Genomic DNA, 26,243 nt, shown 5'->3' with positions numbered 1-26,243 from the left:
AGTTCAAGATGGATAAAACCCTTTACATGTTTCAGGGCTCCATACAAAGAAGAATTTGAAGCATCGACCCTTAACATTTCCTATCTTTCAAGTACTGTGTTTTACTATCTAATGGCTTACTGCTGACAACTCATGATTATCTGGTGTAGCAGAAGAATTGAGATGACCAAGACATAGTAAAAACAAAGCTAATAAAAAGCATATGGCAATTAAATGGTAAGAAAATAAAATAAAAGCACTGTGGAAGACCGAGCAGCACCGACCTAGGCAGGGGTGGTCTTAGAGGACTGTGTGATGGGAAAAGGCCGCAGTTCATCCAAGCCCTTTTGCAACTCACTTTGGACCCTTTGTGTTCCCAGTATGATTAATGTCCACCCTGGGTAATCTGGCTATGAGTGGCTGAGGGCTGTTTTATTTTTGTACACAGTCATATCACTCCAATGAAGCATTTCACACTCTATGTTACTGGTGGTGGTCCAAAGTGAGGTCAGCACAGAGGAACAACGAGCATTTCACACCATTAGCCAGCCCTGCAGACCATGCTGGGCCAAGAACTGGCCAGCCTGGCTGGTGGGGATGCCCTCCATGCCCCAGCCCCAGGTGGGCAGAGCAGGCTGGCTTTCCACAGCAAACTGCCCGCGAATAGAGTTCCACACAGGTGTATGTGGGGAAGTGATTCAGCAGTCGTTCCCAGATGTTGTAAAATGTCTCCAGCTTCCAGCCAAGCTGCTGGGGGCTTTCAAAACAGCTTACCACTAGCTGGAAAATGTTTATAGAGGGGAGCAAAAGCCCAGACACTCATTCACATGTGATTGCTCAGTGTGAGCCTGGACCCTCCCTAGGGCTCAGGATATTTGGGCAGGTTGGCTGCAGGTAAGATGTGCAAGGCCTTACCAGGCAGCTCACTCAGGAGTACTTGTGACTCTCTCAGAACTACTTTCTGATCAGCTTTTTTCCAAAGTAACCACCCTTGCTCTCTCCCTCTGGCTCTGTGACCCTGGAACAAGCATATCACAATTTTGGCATGTTTGGGACATGCTACCACAGTAAAGCAATATTATGTGGCAAGCACAACATATGTTTTGGAAGAGAGTTTGGTTTATTTTAGCTGCTCCAAATTTACTTGACCTGTTTAATCCAGCTTTCACACTACATCATCTCAATTACTGAGATTGCTTTTAGGTCATGCCCCACACAACATGTGCAGCCAGTTGGCCTTTTATTTATATGCTTAATTGTCCAAAATTATTTCCATGTGATTAATATAAAGCCCCAACATCCATGAGAGCCTAGGCTGCTCCATCCTCCATGTTATGTTTGGCAGGTGCAGGGTCTGGCCCACTGAGAAAGGAATAGTGTGAACAGAGCGTGTTGGGGAGCTGCGACAGCTTCCTAGCTGTGTGCTATCTGGTTGCTCCCGATCTAGGCTGGGTGAAAGTTAATATTGACTCAGCCACCCATGGGAACCAGTGAGGGGCAAAGCTCATGGTGTGGGCAGCCCCATCCTGCTCTGGATGCTGAGCTGTGGCTTTGCATGGCTGTTTGCTGCTCTGTGTACGGAAACAGTGGCTCAGGCTAGCTCTGCATGGGAGCCACTGGCATGCACAGTGGTACATAGGCATGTCTCATCTTTTGGGACCTGTCCCTCCAAACCTGCGGCATAGCAGGTGGTGCCAGTGAAGGTGTGAGTGCCAGGTAAGTCCCATGGCTGCCGCAGGTGGTCCCTGGTACACACTATGCTGGGGGGTGGGACAGACAATGGTGTTCTGCTAAGGGATTGCACCAGGAGAAATGCTACAGGTGTCGTTGAGGGATGAACAGCCACAACAGCTACATCCTTACACTGCAGCCTGTTGTACCTGTGCTGCGCTTGTATGCGAGTTTTCTGTCTTGCAAGCACTTTAGTGTAGTACCCTGAGGTGGTGTCATGTCCCACACAAAATAAGATGATTGCTGTCAGCGTCACTTCTTTAAAAGAGAGATGCTCCGTTCCAACTCCTACCCTCTGGTTTCTCTTGCCAACAGCAACACCCACCACCCCAGCCCATCAGCTGGTCCCCTGCCAGCCAGCTGAATCATACTAGAGAGGGGAGGCTTTTTGGGTGCTAAAACTTTACAAGGCAGACTTACAGAATACACCCATATGCGCTGCCTGGAAACTGGCTCCCACCTCTGCGGAAAAAGCCAGGCAGTCTCAATTAGGCATTCATGGAAAGTGGGGACGAGCTGCGGCTGGAGCCAGAGGCTGCAAAAGTTTCCACATTTGCCAGCACCGATCTTGCAGACCTGTCTGCTAACTCTGTTTTGGGCTTCTTCTCACTACGCAACCAAATATGCTAGAAGGAGAAATCAAGAAGATCATTTTCACACACAGTTTACTGTCCTTGGGATTTTCTCTTTTTTATTTTCTGCACTGCAAACCATTACACTGTGTCATTTGTCTCCCCTAATATTCAGAGGAGCAACGTGCTCCCCTAAGCAATGTGCTTTCTGCCTGAAGAGCTATTCAGTGGCTCCACCTGTGCAAACGAAAGAAGAGGGATTCAACCAGGCCATTCGGGGGTAGAAAAATCTGATTCAGCCCTCATGGAAAGGCCTTCTAGAGCTATTGAGCTATCTGAGGAGTGACAGAAGGAGCTCTGGCATGAAGAAAAGGTTGGCTGTAACCCAGCTGCAGGTGGCCACACTGGGGGACTAACAGGGCAATCAAGACCTCAGCTCCCACCCCTTACAAGCAGTGCTGTCTGCCTCATACGTGGCATTTTTGGTTCTCTGCTGACCCAGTCACCAGGACTGTGTGAGAAAGACTAGAAACCACAATCATGACTTAATTACAGAGACCTTGCTCTGCTTCCCATCAGGGCAGGGAAATGGCAGTGGTCGTGCACCTGCTTCCTCCTGATCTAGAGGTGGCTGGAGTTTGGCACTGGTTAAAGCCTGAGTAGTAGGCCTAGCTACTTCTCCATGTCCTTCTAACAAACTTAAGGCCCTTTCAGTGTTTCCTAAATAAGTGTTTCTCTTAAAAAAAAAAAAAAAAAAGTTATTCAACAGTCTACAACAAATCATTTTCTTTATAGTACCACTGGAGGCAGAGAGCACCAGGGCGTGTAGGCCAGGGGCTGGTTGTGATGTGTGTGAGAACACTATTAAGGACATGGGGAGAAGATATCATGTTATTGTAAACCAAAATATTGCTTTTGAATGGCTGGGATTGGTGCAAAGCACATAATATAACTGCAGGCTTGAAATAAAGGGGCCACAAAACACCAACAACTGTGAAATACAGGCAATAGGAGGGAGTTGAGGGAGGCAAGAGAAACTGAGGAGGTAGGAGGCATCTAGGGACTCGAAGTTTACAGTCCCAGTTATTTCATGCACAATCACTTACAAACTAAATCTATGGGTGAAAGAGCCTCTGCTGAAGTTAATCAACTTTGTAATCTCAACATACACGTCTCATTCCAGTCACGGAAAAGATATTAACCAGATGGGAGTTATTAGAAGACTAGTTATTGGGATGATTTTTGATGTTGTTGTTGTTGTTGTTGACCAGGGAAACAGGGCACAGTTTGGGGTGAATTAATAGCAGATTATTTTTTTTTTTTTCATTCTTAGGTATCCCTGAAAGGGACTGGTGACATGCTAGAGACCAGGCAGTACCTGGGTTAAAAGAAAAGCAGTTCTTGACTCTTAAGAAAACAAGAATACTTGCCAGCAGTGAAAACGAGGTTTATATGCCCATTACTGTAAGTTAAACACTACCAGCTGTATTGTCTACCCTTACAAAAAGAACTCGGGTGACAAATCTCCCATGCTTTTCATATTTAAAAAGTTGTTTGAAATCTGCCACGTTTGCTAGTAAGGTGTTGAAGAGAAGATCAGGTTTATGAAATGTATTAAATTCTCATTAAAAAAAAAAAATCTAAGCTATATTTCACATGTACAGCCCTTGAGGGAGCATATCACACATACCTTAAACAGGACTTCACCTTTCCTGGGCCTGTAAAGCCTTCTTTGAGCCTCTATTTCTTCTCCTATTGTGCTAAATTCTTGCTCAACATAGGAAGGAAATCGGGGCAGAAAAAGTTCACTTTCTTCTCTTGGCTACATTAATTTCACAAAAACCTCCAGATGTAAGTCCTTTGGTCTGAATATTTCTGTCTGCCTCAGACCGACATTTCCTCCCCTCGTAGAGAGATGGGCAGAGATATTTATGGCAGAAAAGACAAATTGTAAAGTGTTTTTCAATTGAGCTCTGCACATCTTGTTCTTTTCCCAGAGCTCCTGTGTGTTTTTTATTCAGACAAGAGAACCTCAGGTCCCTGAGCCAGCAAAAGGGGCTGTCTGGGTGTGAGGCTGCACCCCTGGAGTTAAAGACATCCATAAAGAGATCAGTAGATGGGGAAACACGGGTGCAGGCTATCCATCCTCCCTGGTAATGCAGGATGTCCTTGGCTGTGGCTCGGTAGCATGGCTGAAAACCGTAATGGAAGCCCAACACAGTTTGGCTGCCTCTTGTCTGCATCGCGGCACAGCATATGGCTCAGCCAGAGCCTACAACCTCATCCTTATGACCTCTGTTTACTGGACCTTTAGGATTCTAGGATGTGTTTAAACACCTCTTAGAATTTTACTCAATTCACTAAATTCCTTTGCGACCCCAGAAAACCATATGGTAAGGCTAATTGAGGGCTAAACCCTATTCTTCCACTTGGAAAGTAAGAGCGGGTGGCACAGCCCAGTGAGCTAGAATGCAGTGCGTGAATGTATTTAAAATAACTTGAAACACAGTTAATTAGGACCAGCTTTTCAAACAGAAGTATCTGCAATGAATTAAAAAAGAAAAAAAAAGAAAAATGAGAAGATACTGAACTAGCCACAGTAGTTCAATATCCAGTTATAGTCTACGAATCACAGTGGTGTTTCAATCAGTTTCCTCCCAATTTGCCCAACCGAGCGTGAGTGTAGACGAGTTGCAAGGTTTTCTTCCAAAGCACAGCTGCGGGGAGCTCAGGGATATTGCCCTGGACACGTCTGTCTGAGCCTGCCCCGACGGCCGTCAGGTGCTGGATGGGTGCCATGCAAGTGTTGCCTTCCACGCAGCCCTAAAAGTTTGTTTGCGTTCATATACCGCAGCTCCCACTGTTACACAAAACCAGTCCTCTCAGACCAGCCCAACGATTAGACTAGCACCTACTCCGGTATCTCCTTTCCTATAAGAACTTACTGAGGGAAAAGATATTAAACATAAGCAATTGATCTTCTGTTGGTGTTGTCTCTTGCTTCTGGCCACTTCTGTGCTTTGGGACTTCCTGAGCTGGGGTTGCAGCTTTGTGGTTAATAACCCTTACAGGATTTTTTTTTTTTTAATGTAGTTTTGTAATTGGTTTTTGATCTCATTTGTTCTTTTGACAGCTAGACTATCCTATGACTACGAATTTCAGTTTCCTGTGTGAAATTTTTGCTTTAATTCTGCTACCTCAGATAATTTTATCCTAAATTATCTGTGTCTAGAAGGAAAAGGATTATAGAAGCAATGACTATTTCCTCCCTTCTTACTGTCTTTTATTACATGATTGATAGGCCACTATCACATCTGCCCTCAGTGATCTCTTTTCCGGGAGATGGAGGGCCAATTCACAAAGTGTCTTTTCACAGATTAAACCATTTCTTTCCTTTCATCATTCCTGAATTTTTTGACTTCTGTTTTATCCTTTTAGAGTGATAAGGATCATGTAGTGATGTTTTCTCCTTGGTTTCCTGTCCCTACTTCCAAATCCTCTATTTGCGCCTTTCCTGACTCTTACTAGCTAATTTAATATCTGTTATTGAATATGCACAATTTGAGGTATCTTTCCAATTGTGCATTATTTGTATTTATCAATGTCAAATTTCAGCTGTCAACTTATCAGCCCATCAGTGAGTGTCAGAGACTCTGTCAGTGACTACTCCTGTTTGGTTTTGCTTTTGTGACTCTGAATTAATGAATTGGTGTTCACCTCCCCCCAGAAGACTAGTTCAATGAAGTGGGTTCTGTTCCTTCAAATCCTGAAAGATGTTGGTGCGAACGAGTACTGGTTGTCTTTATTTAACTCAGTCACTTTTACCTCAGTTTAATTAAAGCAATGCAAACGCATGGGGTAGCCAAACAGCCAAAGAAGTAATCACACCTTAGACCAAGTAACTGGGCAAGGTATTACTTGATATGTGCAATCAATGTGCATTCCAAAATTGTCCAGGACATCCAGAAACTTTAGCAGAGCATGTTAGAAAGCAGTTTGAATGGGTTTATTACAATTAGCATTTTTTAGGTTTCCATCCAGAACAGCTTACTTTTGTGTATTTCCTTGATGAAATTCCTACAGCTGCCTAAGACGTAGCCATGTTGAGATTTGCGTTACTGTGAATGTTAAAATGAGAGTTATTAGTCTCTCCTAGATGTGAATTGAACTGTCCTTTCCCTCCCAGCTGCCTGTGAGGATTCCTGCTGGTGGCACTGATGTCCTTGCACTGTTTTGCTGTTTGGTTTTGCCCTGCAGCAGGGACAGTGAGGTGGGAAATGCCTGCACCTGGGGAGGGGCTGGTGCCCCACAGCTGCCAGCACAGCTGGAGCCCACAGCAATCAGTGCTGGCAGCCAATGGAAGAGAGGTGGAGGGGAATAACACCCTTTCCTGGGGTTGAGGGTGCCAGCTCTCTGGATTTCTACCTGAAGGTACCCAATAAATGTGTTTTTGTTCTTTCTTCAGCCAGTGGTATTTGTCTGTTTATCACTGTTCTATTTGTAAGCAGTGAGTTTTGAGGTATTTTCTTTCTGCAGTGTTTTCCTGCATTGTTACTTCTTTTCTAAGCTTAACTGGCTGAAATCAAATGGAGCATGATTATGTCTGACTCTTTGAAAGCCCATTGAGTTGTAACTTCTTTTATGTTGCAAAACTGTAAGGAAACCTTATGAAAAGCTGGCTGGAGTTAGGTTTCCTATACCTGCTGCTTAGATGTGTTCAGAAATTGTGTAAGAGAGAACTCTCTTATGGTGATCTGACATTCTAGTTTCTGTTCTCAGCTGGTGAAAAGGAGGCTAGAGTACAAAACAAAATAAAATATTTGGCTTGCACCCTACTCCGCTTAAAACGTCCATAAAGTTTTTTGGCTACAATTTGCTTTCCCTGTGGGTGTTTTGGATGGGTTAGCTGGGCACACAAGCTCCATTTTTACCTTTTATTAAAAAAAAAAAAAAAAAAAAAAGGAGAGAGAAAAGAAGTCAATGATTACTGCATTTTTGTTTAGCTAAGCTCATGGCATAGAAGCAAAGTCTCCAAAGAATGCCCAGGGTTGCGGCTGCCTCTGTGGTTTGCTGGTCAGCCACAGAGCTGTGTGCTGGGGCAGCCCCTTACTCAGAGGTGGCTGATGATCTTCTCTTCTCTTGCAGAGCGGTGTTGGCTGCCTCGGCTCACCTGGGCTGCAGACTGGGGAAGCTCCAGCTCCTTGTGAATGTGGTTGCCTCAACCTCAGTTTCGGCCCTTCGGAAAAAAGGCTCAATAAATGCTGACTGAGGTAGGTGTTTCTCAGCATGTTCAGTTACTAAAATTGTCTCCTAAAGTTTGTAGAAGGATGGTGAGAAGTATTTTTAAATGTTGCTTGAAAGAGGTTTTGCAGATTTGGTAGGTTGTTTTCACGACTGGTTTTCTGGGTTTTGATATTGTGTGAAGGGTTTTTGTGGTACTGATGGTGATGAAGAGCAATTGTGTTACTTCCAGTAAAACAGAAGTGCTGGGTGTGTAGGTGTGGGGCCCCCTGGCCAGTGTTTCCGAGACAGGAGTTTGCAAATGCTCTATTTCCATGAGTTCAAAAGGTGGATACTAGAGAGAAGCAAAACTGAATGTTGTAGTCTGTTTTTTCAGGATCACAAAGTATGCACTATGTGCTTCTGAGGACTGAGGATCTTATATGTTCTTCCAGTTAGGAGGTTTCTTTAATCTTTGACTGCTTAGTTCTTAGTGGAAAGGCCTGACCATCAGCACTCAGACCTCAGTGTTTCAGGTTCTCTCGCCAATGTCATTTGTGTACATCCTCTGCAGAGGGACATGGAGAAAGGAGAAGACTTTTAAACTTATTTGACTTATGTTATATGGTAGTGAATGACCCATGTATGGGGGGTCTGAGCAAGACTACACAGGTGCAACATGCAGACTGTTTGTCCTTCCCAGCTGGGATTTAAGGTCTAGTTTGTATGTCTGGGAGGATCTGGGATGAGGGTTTTGATGTGGTGGGACTGGCTTTCAAAATAGTAACCTTGGTGTACTGTTTAAATTATTTTTCCACAAGAATAATGAAACAGCTTTTTATTTCAAAGTATGAATGTTACATAAAATCCCTATTATTTTTCTGAAAGTGGGAATTATTTGGCCCTTCTGTTACGAGCACAGTGTTGCATTGTTGCTTGACCTTATTCACACAGAGCAGGAAGGTAAAGTGCTTGGCAATGAAAAATGAGGGAAAAGTAGTTTGATCAGTTTTGTCGACGCCATGTCATTTGTGTTAATTTACTTTTGGTTTAAGCATGAAAAAGTTTTTTTTTTTGAGGAATCACAGAAAATGTGGTAAAAGTGAGTTAGGACTTCATAGTTGGTCTACTCACTGTTTCTTCTGGTCTTGGTGGAGTGCTAAATCTGAGGTGTCGGCATTGGGGGGAGCTCCCAGTTCTTCTGGCGGAAGATGTATTTCAGTGGCTCATGTTTGCTATGGGAACAGTGCTATTGGCAAGCTTTATATTGAAGAGCAGTATGTTTTATTTTTCAAACAATAATTTACCAACTAGCTCTGAATATGCTCTTTTCCTTTCTATGGGGCTGAGCTGGGAGGAAATCTTTCATCATTTGATGAAACAGTCACCTTTTTCAAGGCTTCAGCATTGCACCATTCCTTGGCCAACCTCTACCCCTCAATGCATACCTGTGCACACACAAGTGAGATATAAAGGATGTCACTGTGGTAAAGATCCCCAAGTGTCAAATATGTACCATGTTTGTAGGGGGGATCATGCATAGACGAACTGTCTGCTGGTGTGTCTATCAAAAATTTTCTGTTTGCTTTAAATTAAGGGTATCTCCATTTTAGAGGCAGGATACCTGAAGTCCAAAGTTAATTTCATGACATCCTTATTTTAACTTCCAATCACAAGAGTATTGTCAGTCTCAATAGAAAACCTGCTTCAATTGAATTTTGGAGACGAAAGAAGAGCATTGCTAATAAGCAACAAGCATTTAGTCAGTCTAGTCCTTGCCATCTAATCGCGTCTGCAAAGAATGAATTAGATCAAATTGCCTAACTTTTAAGTGATATAACTTAATGGCGTTTTAGAAGGACCATTATAGTAGCTTTCTGGCACTTAAACTTTCCAGCTATTAAGGATAGAAATGCACTTTGATTATAGGAGGGTTTTCCTTCAGAAGAATGCTAGACAGTAGGAGGCTGTTGGAATCTCAGAGCTGACACCACTAACCTATTCCAGGCGCAGATCAGGCTGTGGGTGAAGCGCTCTCACCCACGTGCCACCAGGCTGGTTGCAGCCCAGGGACTCAGCTGCAGTGCAGAAATGCCTCTTCCCATGGTTGGGTCACGGTTGTGCCGGGGCAGGTTTGCACAAACACGCAGCTGCTAGTAAAATTTCAAAGGAAGGAACGTTCAAGAAAACCATACCACACTCTTGTTGTTTTTTTTGCAGTACTTTAATACAGCATTAAAATGCTAGAATACTAGAGGAAAGCTGTATACTATCCAGCAAATAAGGCACATGTCGGAATGCCATTTTATGGACAATCCACAACAGAGGTTTTACAGTCTCTTTAGCAACACAGTCACCAGATGAGCAAGCTGTCATCTCGATTGCTGAAGCAGAACTGGTACCTCTGAGGCCTTTGTCCATAGGTTTTGTTTGTTTGTTTTAGCTGTACAAGTTTATTAACAGTTACAGAAAAAGAAATTATACAAATCACCAACTGAATCTGACAAGGCCAGTGGGTACAGCTAAACAACTGTAATAATATATAGGTTAATTTTTTTTTAAAGCTGAAGAAATTCATAAGATACAGTGTTAGTTTTAGCACTAGTACGCAACGCAGTTGAGTGCTGTACTAAATAACCTTTTAAAGGAAACAAGAATCCAGTACAGGGTTGGGCAGACCTCCCATTTCAGTATGGTAAAACAGCAAACTAAAAACCCAATCCTTTATAGTATAATCAAACTACATGAAATGTAAAGTGTAAAAATGCTTCAAATACGTGCACATGCATATTCTATATTGCTATGAGTTCTAATTAAAATAAACATAAACCTCTACAATAATCTACTTCAATCCTTTTCTCTTACATCCTTTGATTGATATTATTGCTGTAGCCGATACTGCATAGCTGAGCTCACAGTCTGCAAAGAGTTGTGAAAGTCAAGTTGTCAAACAGTGTCCCAAACATCTCTCTTCCCCTCTGCTTATGGGAAAGGAAAGAGCCACCATCTGAAACCCAACGCTTGTGCTTCGGAGTTTCTGAAAGCCGAGTCTCTACGGTGCTTTCAGCATCTTCTCTCTCTCTCTCACAAGGCCATAAAGTGACAATATACTGTTATTTGCTCCTCACTTGCTATATGTCTAGTGATAGCTTTTTCTAGCAATCCTTCCCCAAATACACATAAATAAACTGTATAAGCATTTTCATATAAGTCTAAGCACTTGAATAATACACTGGTTACTTAATACTGATATTTTCATCCAAGGATAACAAAAACAATATGGCTTAAAGAATTGCAAGGTTTTTTTTGTCAGAATTATGTACCAACTTTCATATAATATTTTACGTAGACAATATTTCCTTCTTAATGTAGTTCTGTTGCATACTTTATACAGACAAAAGCATTGTAAAAAAAAAAAAAAAAAATTACTTCCATAAATATTTTCTTGAGGATACATCCTTAGTTCTGTAAAATACTTAAGAAAATCCTTACCTCTGTTAGTATCCTAGTTGAAAGGAAGGCCCTTCTGAAAGCTTCCAAATTGTAAAAACTTTTCCCAAAAAACAAACAATACTTTTTTTAAAAAGGCCCTCAAATATATACAAAAAAGTTACTGTAAAGAGTTTCCAGGTAAGATAACAATTCAGTATTACAAGAAATATTTGTAACCATTCAAAAATTTTAACATCTAAAAAGGTTTCCAAAATACACACATAGTATTAAAAAAAAAAATTGAAAGAAACTCTATGTCAAGTATAACTCAAGATAAATACACATCTGCAAGTAAAACTGTAAAATACTTCATACGGGGTAAACATTTGTATCAATCATCTATAGCTAGTAACTGCACACGATTGTCCCTTTGAAATTCATCCTAGAAACCCAAACCATCGTCCCTGTATCTAAGCTCTCAAACAGCCCTCTGAGCACTTCAGCAATATAGCAAACTGAATGGACAGCAGTGGTTTTGCAGATAGGAAAGAGATACGTCTTGAAGCCCAATCGGGAGTGGAGTGATATCTTAAAGAATGATTATTTTTTTGTATGGGGATAGTTTCGTCACGTTTTAAAATATGTTGGCAAAGGCAAGTGGAAAATGTATGTCAATTCACTTAACTTGAAAAACACATGTTGATGATTTATTGCATACTGTTTGCTGGACACCTCTCAGGATTCATACTAGGAAAAAAACATATTCTATGTGACTGCAGGACAAAGAGAACTAATGTATGAAGTTGGACATTGTCAACAGCTCTTAACTTTCAATGTTCTGCTTTATTTTTGGAATAACTGCTTGAGCGTCACAGGTATGCAACCCATGTATAATCTAAATTTCATGTTCTACAAAAAGGTAAAATGTAGAGAATACTTCTCGGTATAAGGCTTCTGTCAGACATATGTAAATTCACATTTTTAGTTTATAAACTAAATCCCATATAATGGGGAACTTCAAAATACACCTGTTTTCAGAAAGAATATATACTCTTGTGTATTTATCGGATATTAAAAAGCAACTTTGAGACTAAAAAGCCTCAAACTTTGCTTGTGTGGCATCATCTTACATCCATGGTAGCAGCAGCAGAAACTGGCTAAAATGGGGCCATCCTTTAAACTACAGGGATTTTTCTTCTTCGCCATTAAACGAAGTATGCCTAACAACTTCATTGGAACCGCATCAAGTTAGAGCAGCTAAAAACCTACACCACGCATTTCAAATCACTGATACTTTTCTTCAGAGTAGTGCCAATGCCAAATTCTGTGTGAAATGTTCTGACCGACTGAGGAAACAATTTGTGTTTATTTTTTTAAAGAAATAAATGAAAGTTTAAAAACCTCCGAAGGTTTGAGGGGAGAAGAGGCAAAAAAACCACCCCAAACTCTGTGCTGGATGGATTGGGAGACAGGCACCAGCAAGCATCTGAGGTTAAAAATCCAGTTTGCCAAATAAGCGCACAGAGCCAAATTTCTCTTAGGTATATCCCTAAAGAGTACTTGACCTACAGAGTACTGATTTAAAACTTCTTACTGATGATTGCTTTGCTTCAGAAAGACTGTCTAAGAATGTCTTTGAGGATTGCTAGCTGATGTTGTAAATGCAGAGCTGGCTAAAGAGAATGTCAGAAAGCATTCAAAAAATCTAAAAGGTAAATCAACTTACCTTCTTTTCAGTCAAAAATCTCAATTTTTAAACTTTTATTTTCAATTTTGAGAGAGTTAGGTCTATGGATGAATTACCCTGGTGGGGTAGGAGGGGGAGAGAAGAAATCTATGTTTTGTAATCAATTTTTTTTTTTTTTTAATAAAAATTCAGAAAGTTCCCTCTGTGCCATCAACCGAAAGCCAGCGGCCGTAAGCTATTGTAAGTTACTTATGCGGACGTGTTTTCCCAGCAACCCACAAACTATACACAGCCGAGTGCGGAACAAGTGCCCAGGGCTGGAGGCTGCGATGGAGTTGTGGTGTCTGAGTCAGGCAGTACAAACTATGGCAGTGTCACTCCTTGCTTTCCTGCATGTTTTGTTCTTCAGCTACTTTTCCCCTACATAAGTGCAGGGGAAAAATCTGTTCTCCCTCTCGTTATTTCAAATATGCTGAATATTACTTAGATACTTTATATGTCTGCTGCTTAGGAAAATAACAATGATATAAATATTGAACTCTCTTAAGTATGCTTTTAAGAGTTATTGTTCTACACCTACAGACACTTATTGTTTTTAAGTCGATCATGTGCATATTTAGGAACCTTATTTTAAAGTACAACCTAAAGATCCATATGCTAAAGGCACTGCCATGCAGTGTTGAATCTGGTTAAAAAAAAATTTTAACACTGTCATGAAAAAAAATAGCAACAGTTGCATTTAATGGTATCTTTTAGTTGGTCTTTGTTCAGAACCTGGCAGTGTGCTGTATATTGATGTAGCTGTATGGGGGATGTGCTGTTTTACTGATCTAGTGGTTATCATAAGATGGAAATAATTTCAACACAGAAAAAATGGTTGATAGCAACATCATATTTTCAGGGAGAAAATAAACCAACATTTTCCTTATCTTAATCTAACCGGGTTTCTCTACTTGTCCTTTAGCTGGATATGAAGCATCAAGGCATTCTTTTTTTTTTCTTTTCTAAAATGTATTATTAAGTGCTCAAGAGGAAAAAATAGACCTGGTTTAGTATGTGTCTCTTTCAATATTAATTGTGCTTGAAGCAAAATACCAAGATTAATACTGGAGCTCAAGCTTTGAAAATCCACCCCTAGATTTGCCTGTCTATTTTCTTATTCTTCTTCACATGGGCAGATTAGTATCTTTGTTTAGAAAATTTGTGTATAAGGTAATTTCTGAGTCTGTGCAAAAGAATGTGTTTCCATTCAAAAATACTAAAACTGCATATTTTCACTGAGGCAACTGAGCCGTTATTAGTGTTTACTTTCAATATTTTTTTTAGCTCTTTTAGTTGATGGAATTGCCAACTAGGCAAAGCTAGTTTCAAAGTGATTAATTTAATCAATACTAAATACTTTAGCATTACATAGCACTTTTTATCCAGTGATGTCAAAACACGGATGTTAAGTAAGTCTCACAACTCTCCTGTGAGGTATGTGTGCTGAAGTATTATTATCCTCATTTGGCACTTGGGGAAACTGAGGTCTAGAAGGATCCTGTGACTTGCCCCAAATCAGGGAGCTAATGGAAGAGCCATGGTAAAAAGCCAGGAGTCCCAAGCTTTATCCATTGCTCTGACCAGTAGACTGGGTCACCTGGACTACCCATAAATAAGGGAGTTTGCAAGGTATGTATGTGACATTACCAACAGAAAAAGCAGAAACAATTTTGTCCACTGACAGAAAGGCAGGGAAATGGCAAAAATTTCACCCTAGAGCAAAATTGTACAGAGTTTCACATTTCCTATATGAATACTCACTGTTAAGTATTCAATTTGCTTTACAAGCGCTTGACTGTACCTACTGGTAACATCCTGTTATAACTTGGCATAAAACCCCCTCTGACTTAGCATTATGGAATTAATCCTCGAAACAAATTTAATCCGCATCAAGTTATTTAGGATTTAAAGTATTTCCATTAAGTATCATTCAGACAAAACAATCTCTCTAAAGGAAACTTCATAAAAAATAGAAATTGTTGATTTAAAGAAAAAAAAAGCAAACATTATCCCTGTAACTTTTTTAGTGAATAATGCAAGTGAGTTGCTCGTTGTGTCTTTTTGCCAATGTGCACTTATGTAGACATACAAACAGGATATTGTCTCGAGGTACTTTCAGTTCATGGTATTTCCAAATCCCTGACAATATGCTTCTTTGCAGCAGGATGCCCCTGCACAAAGTTTTACCTGAAATGGGACAATGAAATATAACTCCTACATTTCTCCTCAGATATGTAGGTGCTCCAGGAAGACATAAAGAGGGAAGGTTATACAGAGTGTTCTCCATGCCTCAAAACACCCATATGGCCAAGAAGTTTTATATTATTACAAATTTGTACAGTAGAAAAGAGGACATAAAAATATTTCTAGAAAGTGGCTTTAAAACTATTATAAATAGTCAGTTTGGCTAATATTTCAATTAAGGGTTTCAGGGACAGTTTTAAGTATTCTTATCCCCCCTTATTCACAGTAAATTTAGTGTGCTTGTGGTCTAATGAACAGCCCATACACATACAGGGACCATTTCAGCGGGATTATATGACAAGAGAAGGATCTGTTAGTCACACAAGCAAGCCAATTTTGTCTCCTCTAAAAACCCCTTGGAATCCTTCCTGATTCTGGGTCCCATCATGGCATTCCCTTTCTACCCAACCCACACCCTCAAACAATTATTCACTTATTTTTTTGCCACGTCCTGCAAAACTGGTTTTGCCTAAGCCCTGCCCAAGCGATGGCAACAAATGGGAAAAGTCCGAGAAAGCAGCAGCACAAAACTTCTCAGACTTTCTAAAACTGGGAAAAAAATATTTTTCCTTCTTTTATGCTGTGGCTTGTTTCATTTCCTTTGTCTTGTCATATAATAGGAATAATGTTCATGTTGTGGGTGAGTGCTTGCAATTAGTGGCCCCACAGTTATTCAACCTCTGCAAAAGCCATACATATAACATATATTCCTTGTGAAACCTTGCCTATTGAATAGTACTTCTTTTCACCTGGCCATGATATAGGGTCTGTGTAAACAATCAGCAGAACCTGCAACCACGGTTCCGTTGTGAACACTATCAGTAACGCTTCATATATGTGTGTGTACATATACATATAAGTTTACATATATGTATGTATACAAATCATAGTCCTGTAAATACCTGTTGCATGCACGTGCGTGCACAGGAGAAATGTTACATTCTATTAATGGTAAGGCATATTATTAGATAGGCAATATTGGCAATTATTTTAGCTTTTATCTTGATTTGTTGTGTTGCTGTTGATCGCGTGCTGCCAGAGGATCTTTAAGGATGACGGGGACGGGAAGAGGCCACTTCGAAGGCTTATTGCACACGGCGGCAGTAGTAGCCCAAAACTTTGCACTTCTCACACAGATGCTGAGGATGCTCTTTGCTCTGATCCGAAACATCCAGGCCATCTGGCTTTTCCAGGGGCCTCTGCAGTGAAGGGAAGGAAATCAGATTAGGTCCCACGTTTTGTCACTGTTACTGTTTACTGTGCCTGTGATGCCCACTTTCATGCTTAAACTGAGCTTTCTCCGAGCAACTATGAAGGTACTGTATTTATTTCCTGAAAGGATGAAATATTTATTCAGCTCTGCACTGGTTCAGAGTGGCCTCACAACTTACTGTCATTCTTCTTCATAAAGGTGGTGGTAATTTTGTCATAGACAAATCACTAGAAGACTTAACTGGGGCCTGTATTTATAAAAGCAGTAGTGTAGAAGAGTTTATTCTCTTGGCCCCAGTAACTGAGATGTCCCCAAGGCATTAACTAATACCTCAAGCATGGGAATGCCATTACCCAGCAATGCCAGCAGGGTTTACCAATGTTGGGATTAGCTACTTTGACAAGAAAACCGTCTTAACCATGCACAGATATTATGTAGTTAAATGAGGTTTTCCCAATATTCAGACCCATATTTCTGAGTCTGAAATTTTTGAAGTAGAGCAGCAGCAAAGCTAAACAATAAAAACAACAACAAAAAACCAACACAAATACCCCCAAATAAACAAACATAAACCAAACAAAACCCAACAAAAACAAAAATGCAGTCAAATAAACAAACAAAAACCTCAAACACCAACAAAAATGAACCTCACACAACTTTGCCTGAACCTGAGTAATAAATTGACTACGTATTTGTAATAATATTTCTGAAATTGCAGGGTTGAACGTGTATTTGGCTAAAGAAGGGAATTAAACTGCTTTGGGTTTAGTAGATCTTTGATCTTTAATGTTCCATGACAAGTAAAAGGTTTCACAATTATTCTGAAAATAAAATACCCATGTGAAGTAAGGTTAAGTGTTTGGGAAGTCCAATAGGTGAAGAGGTAATAGAGATGTGATGCAGAACACCATAAAGTCCACCATTAGTTTGAACAACAACAACAAGAACTCTATAACCCGTAATTTCTCTGTTTTTCTGAAGTGTACCTGAAGGACTGTTTCATTACACAGTGCCTTCCCATGAAGACAGTGGTTGTTCTGGGGGCCTGTGGTCCATGCAGCCAGTATGGGGTGTGAAATCTGAAAAGAGGCCAGAAGCTTCTCACTGTTCTCACAGGGATACTAGACTCTTGCTTATCTCTTCAAAATATGGTTCATGGAGCAGGTGGTGGATAAATATAATTTACAAAATTATTGCCATTTATCTTTTCACACCGTTCCTAAATCCTAAAGACTTTCCTTTAGCTGTGAAAATCTTAAAGCACACCTCATGGTCTAAGTTTTCATTTGTAAGTTCTTCATTCCAAAGCCACCCACCTGAGATGCTGTGGATAGGAAGAAGAGACATTCACAGCTTTTTTGTTTATTTTTTTAGCTATGTAGCATTGCAAAACCAGCTCATAATCCAGAGAACAGAAGGGTTTTTCAGCTCTCTCAATAGCTAAAATGAGACAAAATATATTCTATTATCCTGAACAAGGGTTGTGTTCAAATTCTTGCTTGATTGTATTGGATTATAAGTGCAACACTCTTACTATATTGCATAGCTAGTAAAAACAATATCTGGGAGTAACTGTGTAGTGATTGCCAACGGCTTGTTACTGAATCAGTGTTCTTACTCATGATATTCCCTGAAGTTTTGTCTGTCCTGGGCCACATATTATATGTCTTTCAGTTTAACTTTTTTTACAATTTAATTGAAAATTGGATTTCCTGTATCAGGTGGGGGATAAGGAAGGCAGATGGATCCCTCATCTCCCCTAAATCCTTTAATTTCCCCCTGAAGCCCCACAGAGCTTTGAATGACTTGTTGGAACTCAGTATGTTAGGATTAGAGATCAGAACCAGCAATCCTGTTCCTACGCTTGCAACCCAAGCCCTGGTGCAGGCAGCGCTTCTGCCACAATACAGGCAAGTTGAATAAGTCCGTTTGGTCAGAAAAACTGCCCTTCTGACTCTACTACTTATTCCATCAACACCTGCCCACAAATTTTGTTCAAGAATTTGCGTTACATAAATGCAGTCCAAGATGATGCTCAGGTTCATGAGTTCCAGGAGTTAATTTATGCTCCTCAACAAAGAATTAGAGAATTTTGAAATGCTACACTTAAAACAGGCTCTTCGACTCAGCTCTGATTGCTTCTACATGCTAGCTGTGCTCTGATTAAAGAGGAAAAAAATACAGCAGTTATCATGTTTATTGATATAAGCCAGACTTTTTTTCCTTTTTTTTTTTAAATACGCAAGGCCTTGGGAATAATTTTTCCTGGAAATAGTGCAAAGGACATTGGGAATGCCTTAAAGTGCCAAGAGTTTTTGGATGGTTTTCAGAAACAATAGCTCTCTGTGGTTTGCTTTCCCCCTGTGTTGATTGAGCTCAGCTTTTTGGCCTGCAAAGCATTTAGATTTCAGAAATGTTATTGTTACCAGCGTGTTACGACACACAGGCTGGGGAGAGAGGGGTTACGAATGCAGGAAAGCAGGTTGCCAAGGGCCAGCTGGAAGGAGCTGAGCTGAGCCCAGGCTGCGTTTCTGGTGAGGTGATGGAGGGCTAGAGGCTTCAAAACTGGTACTGTGGTAGTTTTTATGTCCCAAAAGCATTTCAATCCAACTTTTGCATAAAATGAAGCCACAACTTTATCTCCACTTTTTTGTTTTTTCTTCATGGATTTCTTTTAAGGCAAAAACCCCCCGTTCATACAGCCTGAGAAGTGTTCTTGTCCTGCTGCTATTTGTCTGTTATTAATTGTGAAGAACTTTAATAACCTTACAGCCTTTCAACCTTTCTTAGAACACTCTGAAAGGGTAGGATGTATGTTAGCCAAAGAGCTGTGCGTCCACTAAGGTTGGACTTCCTTGGCACAGGCTGACCTTGGACAATTCTCACCGGCTTTGGTGCGGTGGAAGCAGAGGGGAAGGAGAAGATGCTGGTGCAGGAGGGGTGCAGCAGGGTCAGGCTGCTGCACACTGGGTATTAGTTTTGGGGATTGCCTGAATTATGCAAAAGAACTGAATAGCTGAGGAGGCTGCAAGAGTTTGGTGGTGATGCTGCTGAGAGGCTGGTAGCACAAAAACTCAGCCATGGGTTTGGAGAGGGTGTGGAGAAGGGGATGAGCTATTTGGCTGAATAAATAATTCCTTTCCTTAGAAAGATGTAAAATGGAGTTTGTAAAACAACAGAAAATCCTCCTACGTTTCTCTGGGAAAGGCATATATTTTTCCATTAAATGGAGAGTTTAAATATAATACTTCAGTTTTCTTTTTTTTTTTTTTTAATGTAAGCATCCTGGATTTGGCAGTCCGCATTTTCAGTAAAAACTGCAGGGATGGGCATGCTTACATTCTTCGTTTTTGTGCATCTTTGCTTCATTTTCTCCTAGTAGTTGCCAAATGGAAATAATCTTGTGCAGCTCCACCAGAAAAACATTTGGTGGTTGTGACTAAAGCTGTTGCCTCAGGGGAATGAAGCTGAAATAAATTTAAATTTATATAGCAATTCCTGTCCCACAAATTAACTTTTGACTATGAAGTATTGCTGTCCCAGTCTACATGTACTGAATGAACTCTGCACTCCCCACAAGTCAGTTAAAAAGCCCAAACCCTCAAAACAAAAAAAATCAACCTTATGAAGTGTTAGGTGTCAGAGAAAATGTCAGTAGGACATCCTTGAGGAAAATTGCTTCCACTAAGAAGCAAAATGGAACAATGTGGCTGTTTGTGCTTGTATTTTGTTGATTGATTTTTTTAAAAATTTATTTTATTTTATTTTTATTTTTTTCTGTAGAATGGAGCTATTTGATTGTACCACGGATGGGTAAAGGGTTGCATCAAAATTCAAATGTGAGAAAACACTTATAAATAATTTTCTGGATGCATTACCTCAAGTCTTAATGCAGCAAATGAGATAATTAAATGACAGAGTAGTCATGCGAATAGAAATGGATTCTACAACTACGGCTGGCAGGATAATTGTTAGGTTAACAGTCTTAAGGAGCCATAGCTAGCGTGAATTTGTAAGTTTTTAGTTCAATAAAAGTTGTGCACTGGGGATAAAGAATGAAATGCAATGTGCATTCTCGAACAGCAGACCCTCTGCTTTTCTGCCTGCGTAAGGGAACAGGGACACTGACAAGGCCCTCAGTGGTTGCTGTGGATCCCAGACAGTGATAGGAAGGCTGCAGATCAGAGGCATGATGCTCAGAGAGAGCAAGGATCCTCTGTCAGCAGCATGCTGCTGGGACAGCCCAGCTAGGAATGAATGATAACCACATGGCTAATGGTGAAAATCTCTTTTTAGAATTTACAGAAGGAGCAGTCGGGGGTGACCTATATTCCTACTGCTGAAGCATGCAAGTATGGGCATGCTGGGGGGGGTTATTAAATTTGAAGTGTCAAAAAAATGTATGCCTGTAACTGCTGAGAAGTTTATTGAGCTTGAGTGATCAGACCCATCCCTGCCCACACTGAGAGAAGTGGCTGTCGCTGCACCCAGGTACGGGAATTGTGATGCGGCCATTGCATTGCCCATGGATGTAATAGCTCAGATATCATGAATACTATATTTACATACCAAATTATTTCCAATTCAACAGTAAATTCCTGACAGCTGGAAATAAATAGTGTCCAAGAGGACAAGTTGGTCACCAGATGGCTGGTTCTGCACCAGTGTGACAGCTGTCATCACAAACAGCACTGGAGCTAGCCACAAAGTCAGAGGAGAAGCCTTGATAAGCAGCCAGCCAGGAAGCAACCACAGGCGCAGATGTTGCCGCTATAGCAGACGAGAAGAAAATGAGAATTCAAAGCTTGGCGTCTGGGCTGTTATAGTGCCAGGAATGCCGTTGAATGGCTGCAAGGACTAGCTCCATTGCTGGAGCATGGTAAGAAGGAGCATAAACAACTACAAAATCCAAGTTTCTTGCAAGAATAAGAGGTAGGTTTAAGTCCCATCTGTTTATGTTCAGAGTAGCTAAAGTAACTACCCAGGAAATGGCTTTCGGAACAGCCATAGAGCAACTTTATCGGGGTAGTTCTTTGGTCTCCTGTTCCTCAATAAGACTTGAGCTCAACTGGCCTCCAAATTTTGCCCCGTGCCCTGTGAATTCCTACAAGCACTCTCACGGGGAGGTTTACTGTTTGAGAGATGTGGTGGAAACCCAAAAGGAGGAACACAGTGGCATCATTTGGTCACAAAACCAAAAATGCATACAGAGCTTCCTCAGGACAAGGAGCAATTTTACAGCTCAGGTGTAAGAGCCACCTGATTCCCCCCTCTGTGGATGAGATGGGGAATGAACGGCAGCAGCCCTGCTATCAGGATCTTGAGTTACTACTTGTAATATGTGCTCTTAAATGCAGAGGTTTAGAGCTGTATTTATAGAGCACTCTGAATTATATACACAGCTGTAAAATTGCTGAGAAGACTTTTCCTGCCCCAGAGAGATTAAAAGCTCCTTCTAACAGATAGGGAATGTGGAGTGAGAGCGCAGGGCTGAATTGAGACATTCCTTGTGGGGAATTGGCACAGGATCGTTTCCTGGAGTGAAATGAGCCTCTGGGAACAAAGAGCAGGTGGCAGGGAAGTGTGGCTGCTCTTCTCTCCGGGGACCCACTAACGAAAGGTATGCATAAGAAATCAAAATTTGAGCATAGCTGCACAAGCCATTCACAGAACCAGCACATGTGCTTGAACGGCTCCCACAGAGCACTCCAGAGTGGAGATTATTATCTTCAGTACTCTGATAGTATTGCCTGAGCCAGTTACATGGGAGTACTCTGGCAAGAACCATCCCTTGTGTGACAATGTGGACAAGCCCTACATGACTCAAAAGTCCATAGATTGAGGAAAGTAACCAGGGAAGATGAAAGAGAGATGGAGATGAGGACTGGAGAAAATGGCAAGCCCAAGTATTGAGAATAAGCTCCTAATTCACTGCGATGTCAGGCAATTCCGAATATAAGGATTTCATTTTTTTTTTTCTCCTAAATTGGACAAAATCTCAAATATTCAGGATGATGTAGCAAAGCATGGTGGCCCATGTGGTTATATTTCAGCTATTGAGTAGACTCTACAGAGGCTGATTTCTTTGGTGAGAAACGGGGGGAATAGAGATACTTGGCAATACCAGAGGATGGAAAAGTATCCTCAGAGGTGGTTCCTGTGTCTTGTCCTATATCCACACCTTCCTTTAAGTGTCCTCTGCTGCCCAGGATCACATGTGGAATAGGGAAGTATGGTGTGATCTAGTATGAGTTGTCATTCTGTATGCACTATTGTGAATGGAGACTTCTATAAAATGCCCTCACCAGGGAAAGGTGGCACCTGAGTGGCTTCAGACTTGATCCAAGTGGCTTGCAGTTAGGTAATTTCTGTAGTTTTGGAGGCTTTTGCATAATAACTTGACATAAGGCTAGCTGAGGATCCAACAGTGATTTGCATCTGGTGATAAAATTATAATTATTTTTTAAAATAACGTTTGAGATATCATTGCAGCCTAACAGATGAAAAGTTATTTTTACCAAACAGTAGGGCAAGGGGTAGGAAAAGGAGATAATGAATTTCCAACACATTGCAGAGAATATTGACAAAATTGCTTTGAAGTAGAAATAAGACTCTTTTTAGTGGTGCCCGACAACAGGATGAGGAGCAACTGACACAGATAGAAGCACAGGTGGTTCCTTCTAAACATGAGGAGAAACTTTTTTACTTTGAGGGTGCCAGAGCACTGGAACAGGCTGCCCAGAGAGGTTGTGGAGTCTCCATCTCTGGAGACATTCAAAACCTGCCTGGACACATACCTGTGCAGCTTGCTCTGGGTGAAGCTGCTTTAGCAGGTGGGTTGGACTAGATGATTTCCAGAGGTCACTTCCAACCCCAACCATTCTGTGATTCTGTTATAATTTGTTTCACTAGAGCTAAATAGTGTTTGAGCTTGAATGGAAGTTGAACTTCTGTGTGGCCAGTTCACTGGGTTTTTTTTTACATTAAAAAATAATCTACTTATGGATTACCTGTACTATGATCACACCACACAGTGTGGTGACCTCGCAGTGAAAGAGTAGATACTATAAAACAATATTGGTTTCTTCATTTTGAGTGGAGTTAAAATGACACAAGAGAAACATGGCTTCTAGTAAGAGGCAGCATCTTTTCTTAGACAAATTAAGTTGGAAAAACTGTTTAATGGAAGATTCACATGAGAGTGAAAATATTTTAAACCCATATAATGAAGGCAATAGGAGCACATCACTAGCTGAGGACATACACTAATGCACTGCGGAGGGAAAAAAGTGATTGCTAGAAACTTGCAGAAGTGCATAGGAGCTTAAACATGAACAAGAACTCTCCTATTATAGGTGCCGACAAAGTAATCAAAATCTAAAGAATAAATAGGAATCATAGACAGAAAAAGATAAGGTGGTGCTCGCAGTGCTAATTAAGAAAACTACTAAGAGAATGTCACATGCACAATAAGATTTTTGCACTTTATCGCTCAAACTAGAAATATTGAACTTGTCATTAAATATTTTTCACTGTGCTTTTATGAAATATAGTTGTTAGTGTAAGAGTATTGGTGACTGGCTAGAGCATATTTTCCAAACTGGGGCAGAATAACACCACACAGATAAATGTTGATCAATGTTTAGAGAGAGTATGGTGTGGAGCCTGATGCTTGGATGAAAAACACATATGGGTGAGCAAACACTCTGTCAAGAGGCTCTGTCAAGAAGCAGCGCTGAGCTCATGCAGCCCAAGGTAGCTCTCCTTTGCTACTGGCTCTGTGCATGAACTGGTGCCGTTTTCTTTACTGTCTGGCCTCAGGACGAATGAAAAAGTATAGAAAGAATGATGACAGTAACACTGAGAAACAGAAGCTAGCAGAGGTGAGGCAGAGACAACAGGATGTAAAATCTTTCAACTCAAGCCCTAAGTTCAAATTTTAGGAAGGAGCACTAGTGACCAGATGCAAGTTATTTCTATCTAGAAGCCTGGCTGAAATGCACTCTCATCTTGAAATAGCTGCAATACCTACTGGTGGGACATGAACATATGGATAGATAAGAAGGGCAATGCTCTTCTACATCCTGAGTTATGGTGTCCTTAGGGAATGATGTGGAAACAGTGATGGAAACCTGCACCGCACATGCTGTGATTCTTCCCAGGAGAACACCATGTATGTGGCCCCAAGGCAAGCACAGGTTACAGAAGCACTGCAGACCTTAACCTTCCCACAGCATGTCCTTGATGTTAGTACTACTACGCAGATTAGACTCCTCTAGCCCTGCCAGGAGGGGCAACTCTGCCCAAGGGACTACTTGAAAACTTTCTTTACTACAAAATATACATATTCCCGAGTCTGTGCCTCTTGTGTGCTGTGGATGGGATACCTCTTGAGCAATTTCTTGTAACCCTTTGAACAGCAACATAAATGATGAATAGAATTTAGAAGAACAAAGTAAATATTTATAAAATTGGGTTGTAAATCAGTGGTCTTGTAATTTCATGCATGTGATGAATGCATGAATGCATGAATCCATTGCTCAGCCTGGATTTTGCTTCTTAGTCTACACAATCTGTCTAAAGAGGGGCAAGGAACCAGAGACCTTGGAAGCTTTGAGATTGTCTCAGGTAATTTAGCAAAAATGGTCTTGTGATATAGTTTCTTGTGATATAGTTTCCGGACACAGTTTTGTCAGGGACATTAGACTGCTGTTTCTAAAGCTGACATCTTGTTTTCAGGTTTGGAATCAGAGTGGCATTAGCCCAGAGAAAGAAGAACAGATCACATAATCTCAACTGGCCAACAAAGATATTCACTGTCTCGTCCAGGGCAACATCTATGTTCATTGTAAAGTACAAAAACTTCCATGATAGAAAGAAGGGATGATAATCTCACAGTGAACTACATCAGGTTTAAACCAAGGCTTCTGCCACGAGCACGGCAAGCTTCAAGCACCACATTTTAACTACAATTTGTATTGCTTCAAGGTACTAGTAATTATAAATCAGTATTTTGGTTGCATATTGGAATGCAATGTTGCTGTGGAGACTGAGCCAAATCTTGCCTTTAGAATTAGATGAATATGCATATGCATGTAAGAGGAGGAAATATAGCTGATTGGATATTCCTGGGTGTGATAAAGCTAAATAAACTTATTTGTATCTCTTCTTCTTGCCCGTTGCAATGCATTTCAATATTCCTCTGTCTTTTCATGATAATAAAGTCACAGTATCCTCATTTAGGATTTTTTTTCCTGACACCCTCCTGTCCAAAATCTCATGAAATGGTATGATGTGTTCCTTATGAGCCCATGGCAAGACCAGAGCTTTTTATAACCATTTTGCAAGCACTTAAGTAACTAATGAGGCACCTAAGGCTCTTGATGGAATTTCCTTTGTACCTTTTGCAAGTATACCCACATGATCTGTCGATGGTTTGAGCAGTATCTGAGTGGGCAGCAGGTAACCTGACCCATGCAGAACTCTATTTATTACTGAGATTCAGCTAGGATGAATTATACTTGCGGCAAATCACACCTCCCAAACTCTTCTAAAATAGTTCTTACCTTTTCCATCACAACCATTTTCTGCAATGTTGCAAAATCCCCCTCAAATTTTTCTGTTATGGCCAAATTTATTTTTCATGGGGTTGTCAAAAGTGACTTTCTGCATGAAAATACAGCTTTGACAGCCAGTCTGTAGTCTGGTTTGTCAGCAGAACAAAAGGGGTGTGAGCTCATGCAGATGGCCCGTCTGTCTCCTTCTAAAGACTGCTGAACTGGTTGACTGTTTGTGACCAGTGCTGGTGGGGTACAAGCAGGAACTCACAGTCAGTTTTCCCATCATGAGCTGGAAATGCAGGAAATTACTTCAAAGGATGGGCGCAAGGGCAGGCTGCAGGGAGCAGGAAGGAAGGCTGTGTGCACCCTGTGAGCTACGGCTGACGGGATGGCAGATACAGCTTTCCGAGCAGAGCTACTGCTTAGATTTGACCCTTTCAGTTTAATAAAAGACTTTCTCTTGAAGTTCTTTGCTTGGGCATCACTTGGTATTATGGAAACAGAGAAATCGCTCCTTAACCAGGTTGTCTTGTTTTACTGTCATTAACCAATGAAATCTGTAG

At 40.9% G+C, this 26,243-nt stretch overlaps 1 protein-coding gene and 1 long non-coding RNA gene across 2 annotated transcripts in view; one reads left to right on the top strand and one right to left on the bottom strand.

The window, feature by feature from the left end:
• The first annotated feature begins 6,595 nt into the window (after positions 1–6,595).
• Positions 6,596–25,478, top strand: LOC110364604 (uncharacterized). Its single transcript, XR_010473542.1, has 3 exons — positions 6,596–6,713; positions 7,428–7,552; positions 24,860–25,478. It is a non-coding gene; the product is annotated as an uncharacterized LOC110364604 (long non-coding RNA).
• ZCCHC24 (zinc finger CCHC-type containing 24) overlaps positions 11,641–26,243 on the bottom strand; it is a 114,686-nt gene continuing 100,083 nt past the window's right edge. Inside the window, exon 4 of the mRNA XM_065067740.1 lies at positions 11,641–16,106. Within this exon, the coding sequence (XP_064923812.1) occupies positions 15,993–16,106 (114 nt within the window). The 3' untranslated portion in view covers positions 11,641–15,992. The remainder of the gene's footprint in view (positions 16,107–26,243) is intronic.

This window comes from Columba livia, chromosome 6, assembly GCF_036013475.1.
Source record: "Columba livia isolate bColLiv1 breed racing homer chromosome 6, bColLiv1.pat.W.v2, whole genome shotgun sequence".
NCBI lineage: Eukaryota > Metazoa > Chordata > Aves > Columbiformes > Columbidae > Columba > Columba livia.
Note: the sequence above shows the minus strand (reverse complement) of the source record. Positions and strands in the feature narration are given on the sequence as shown.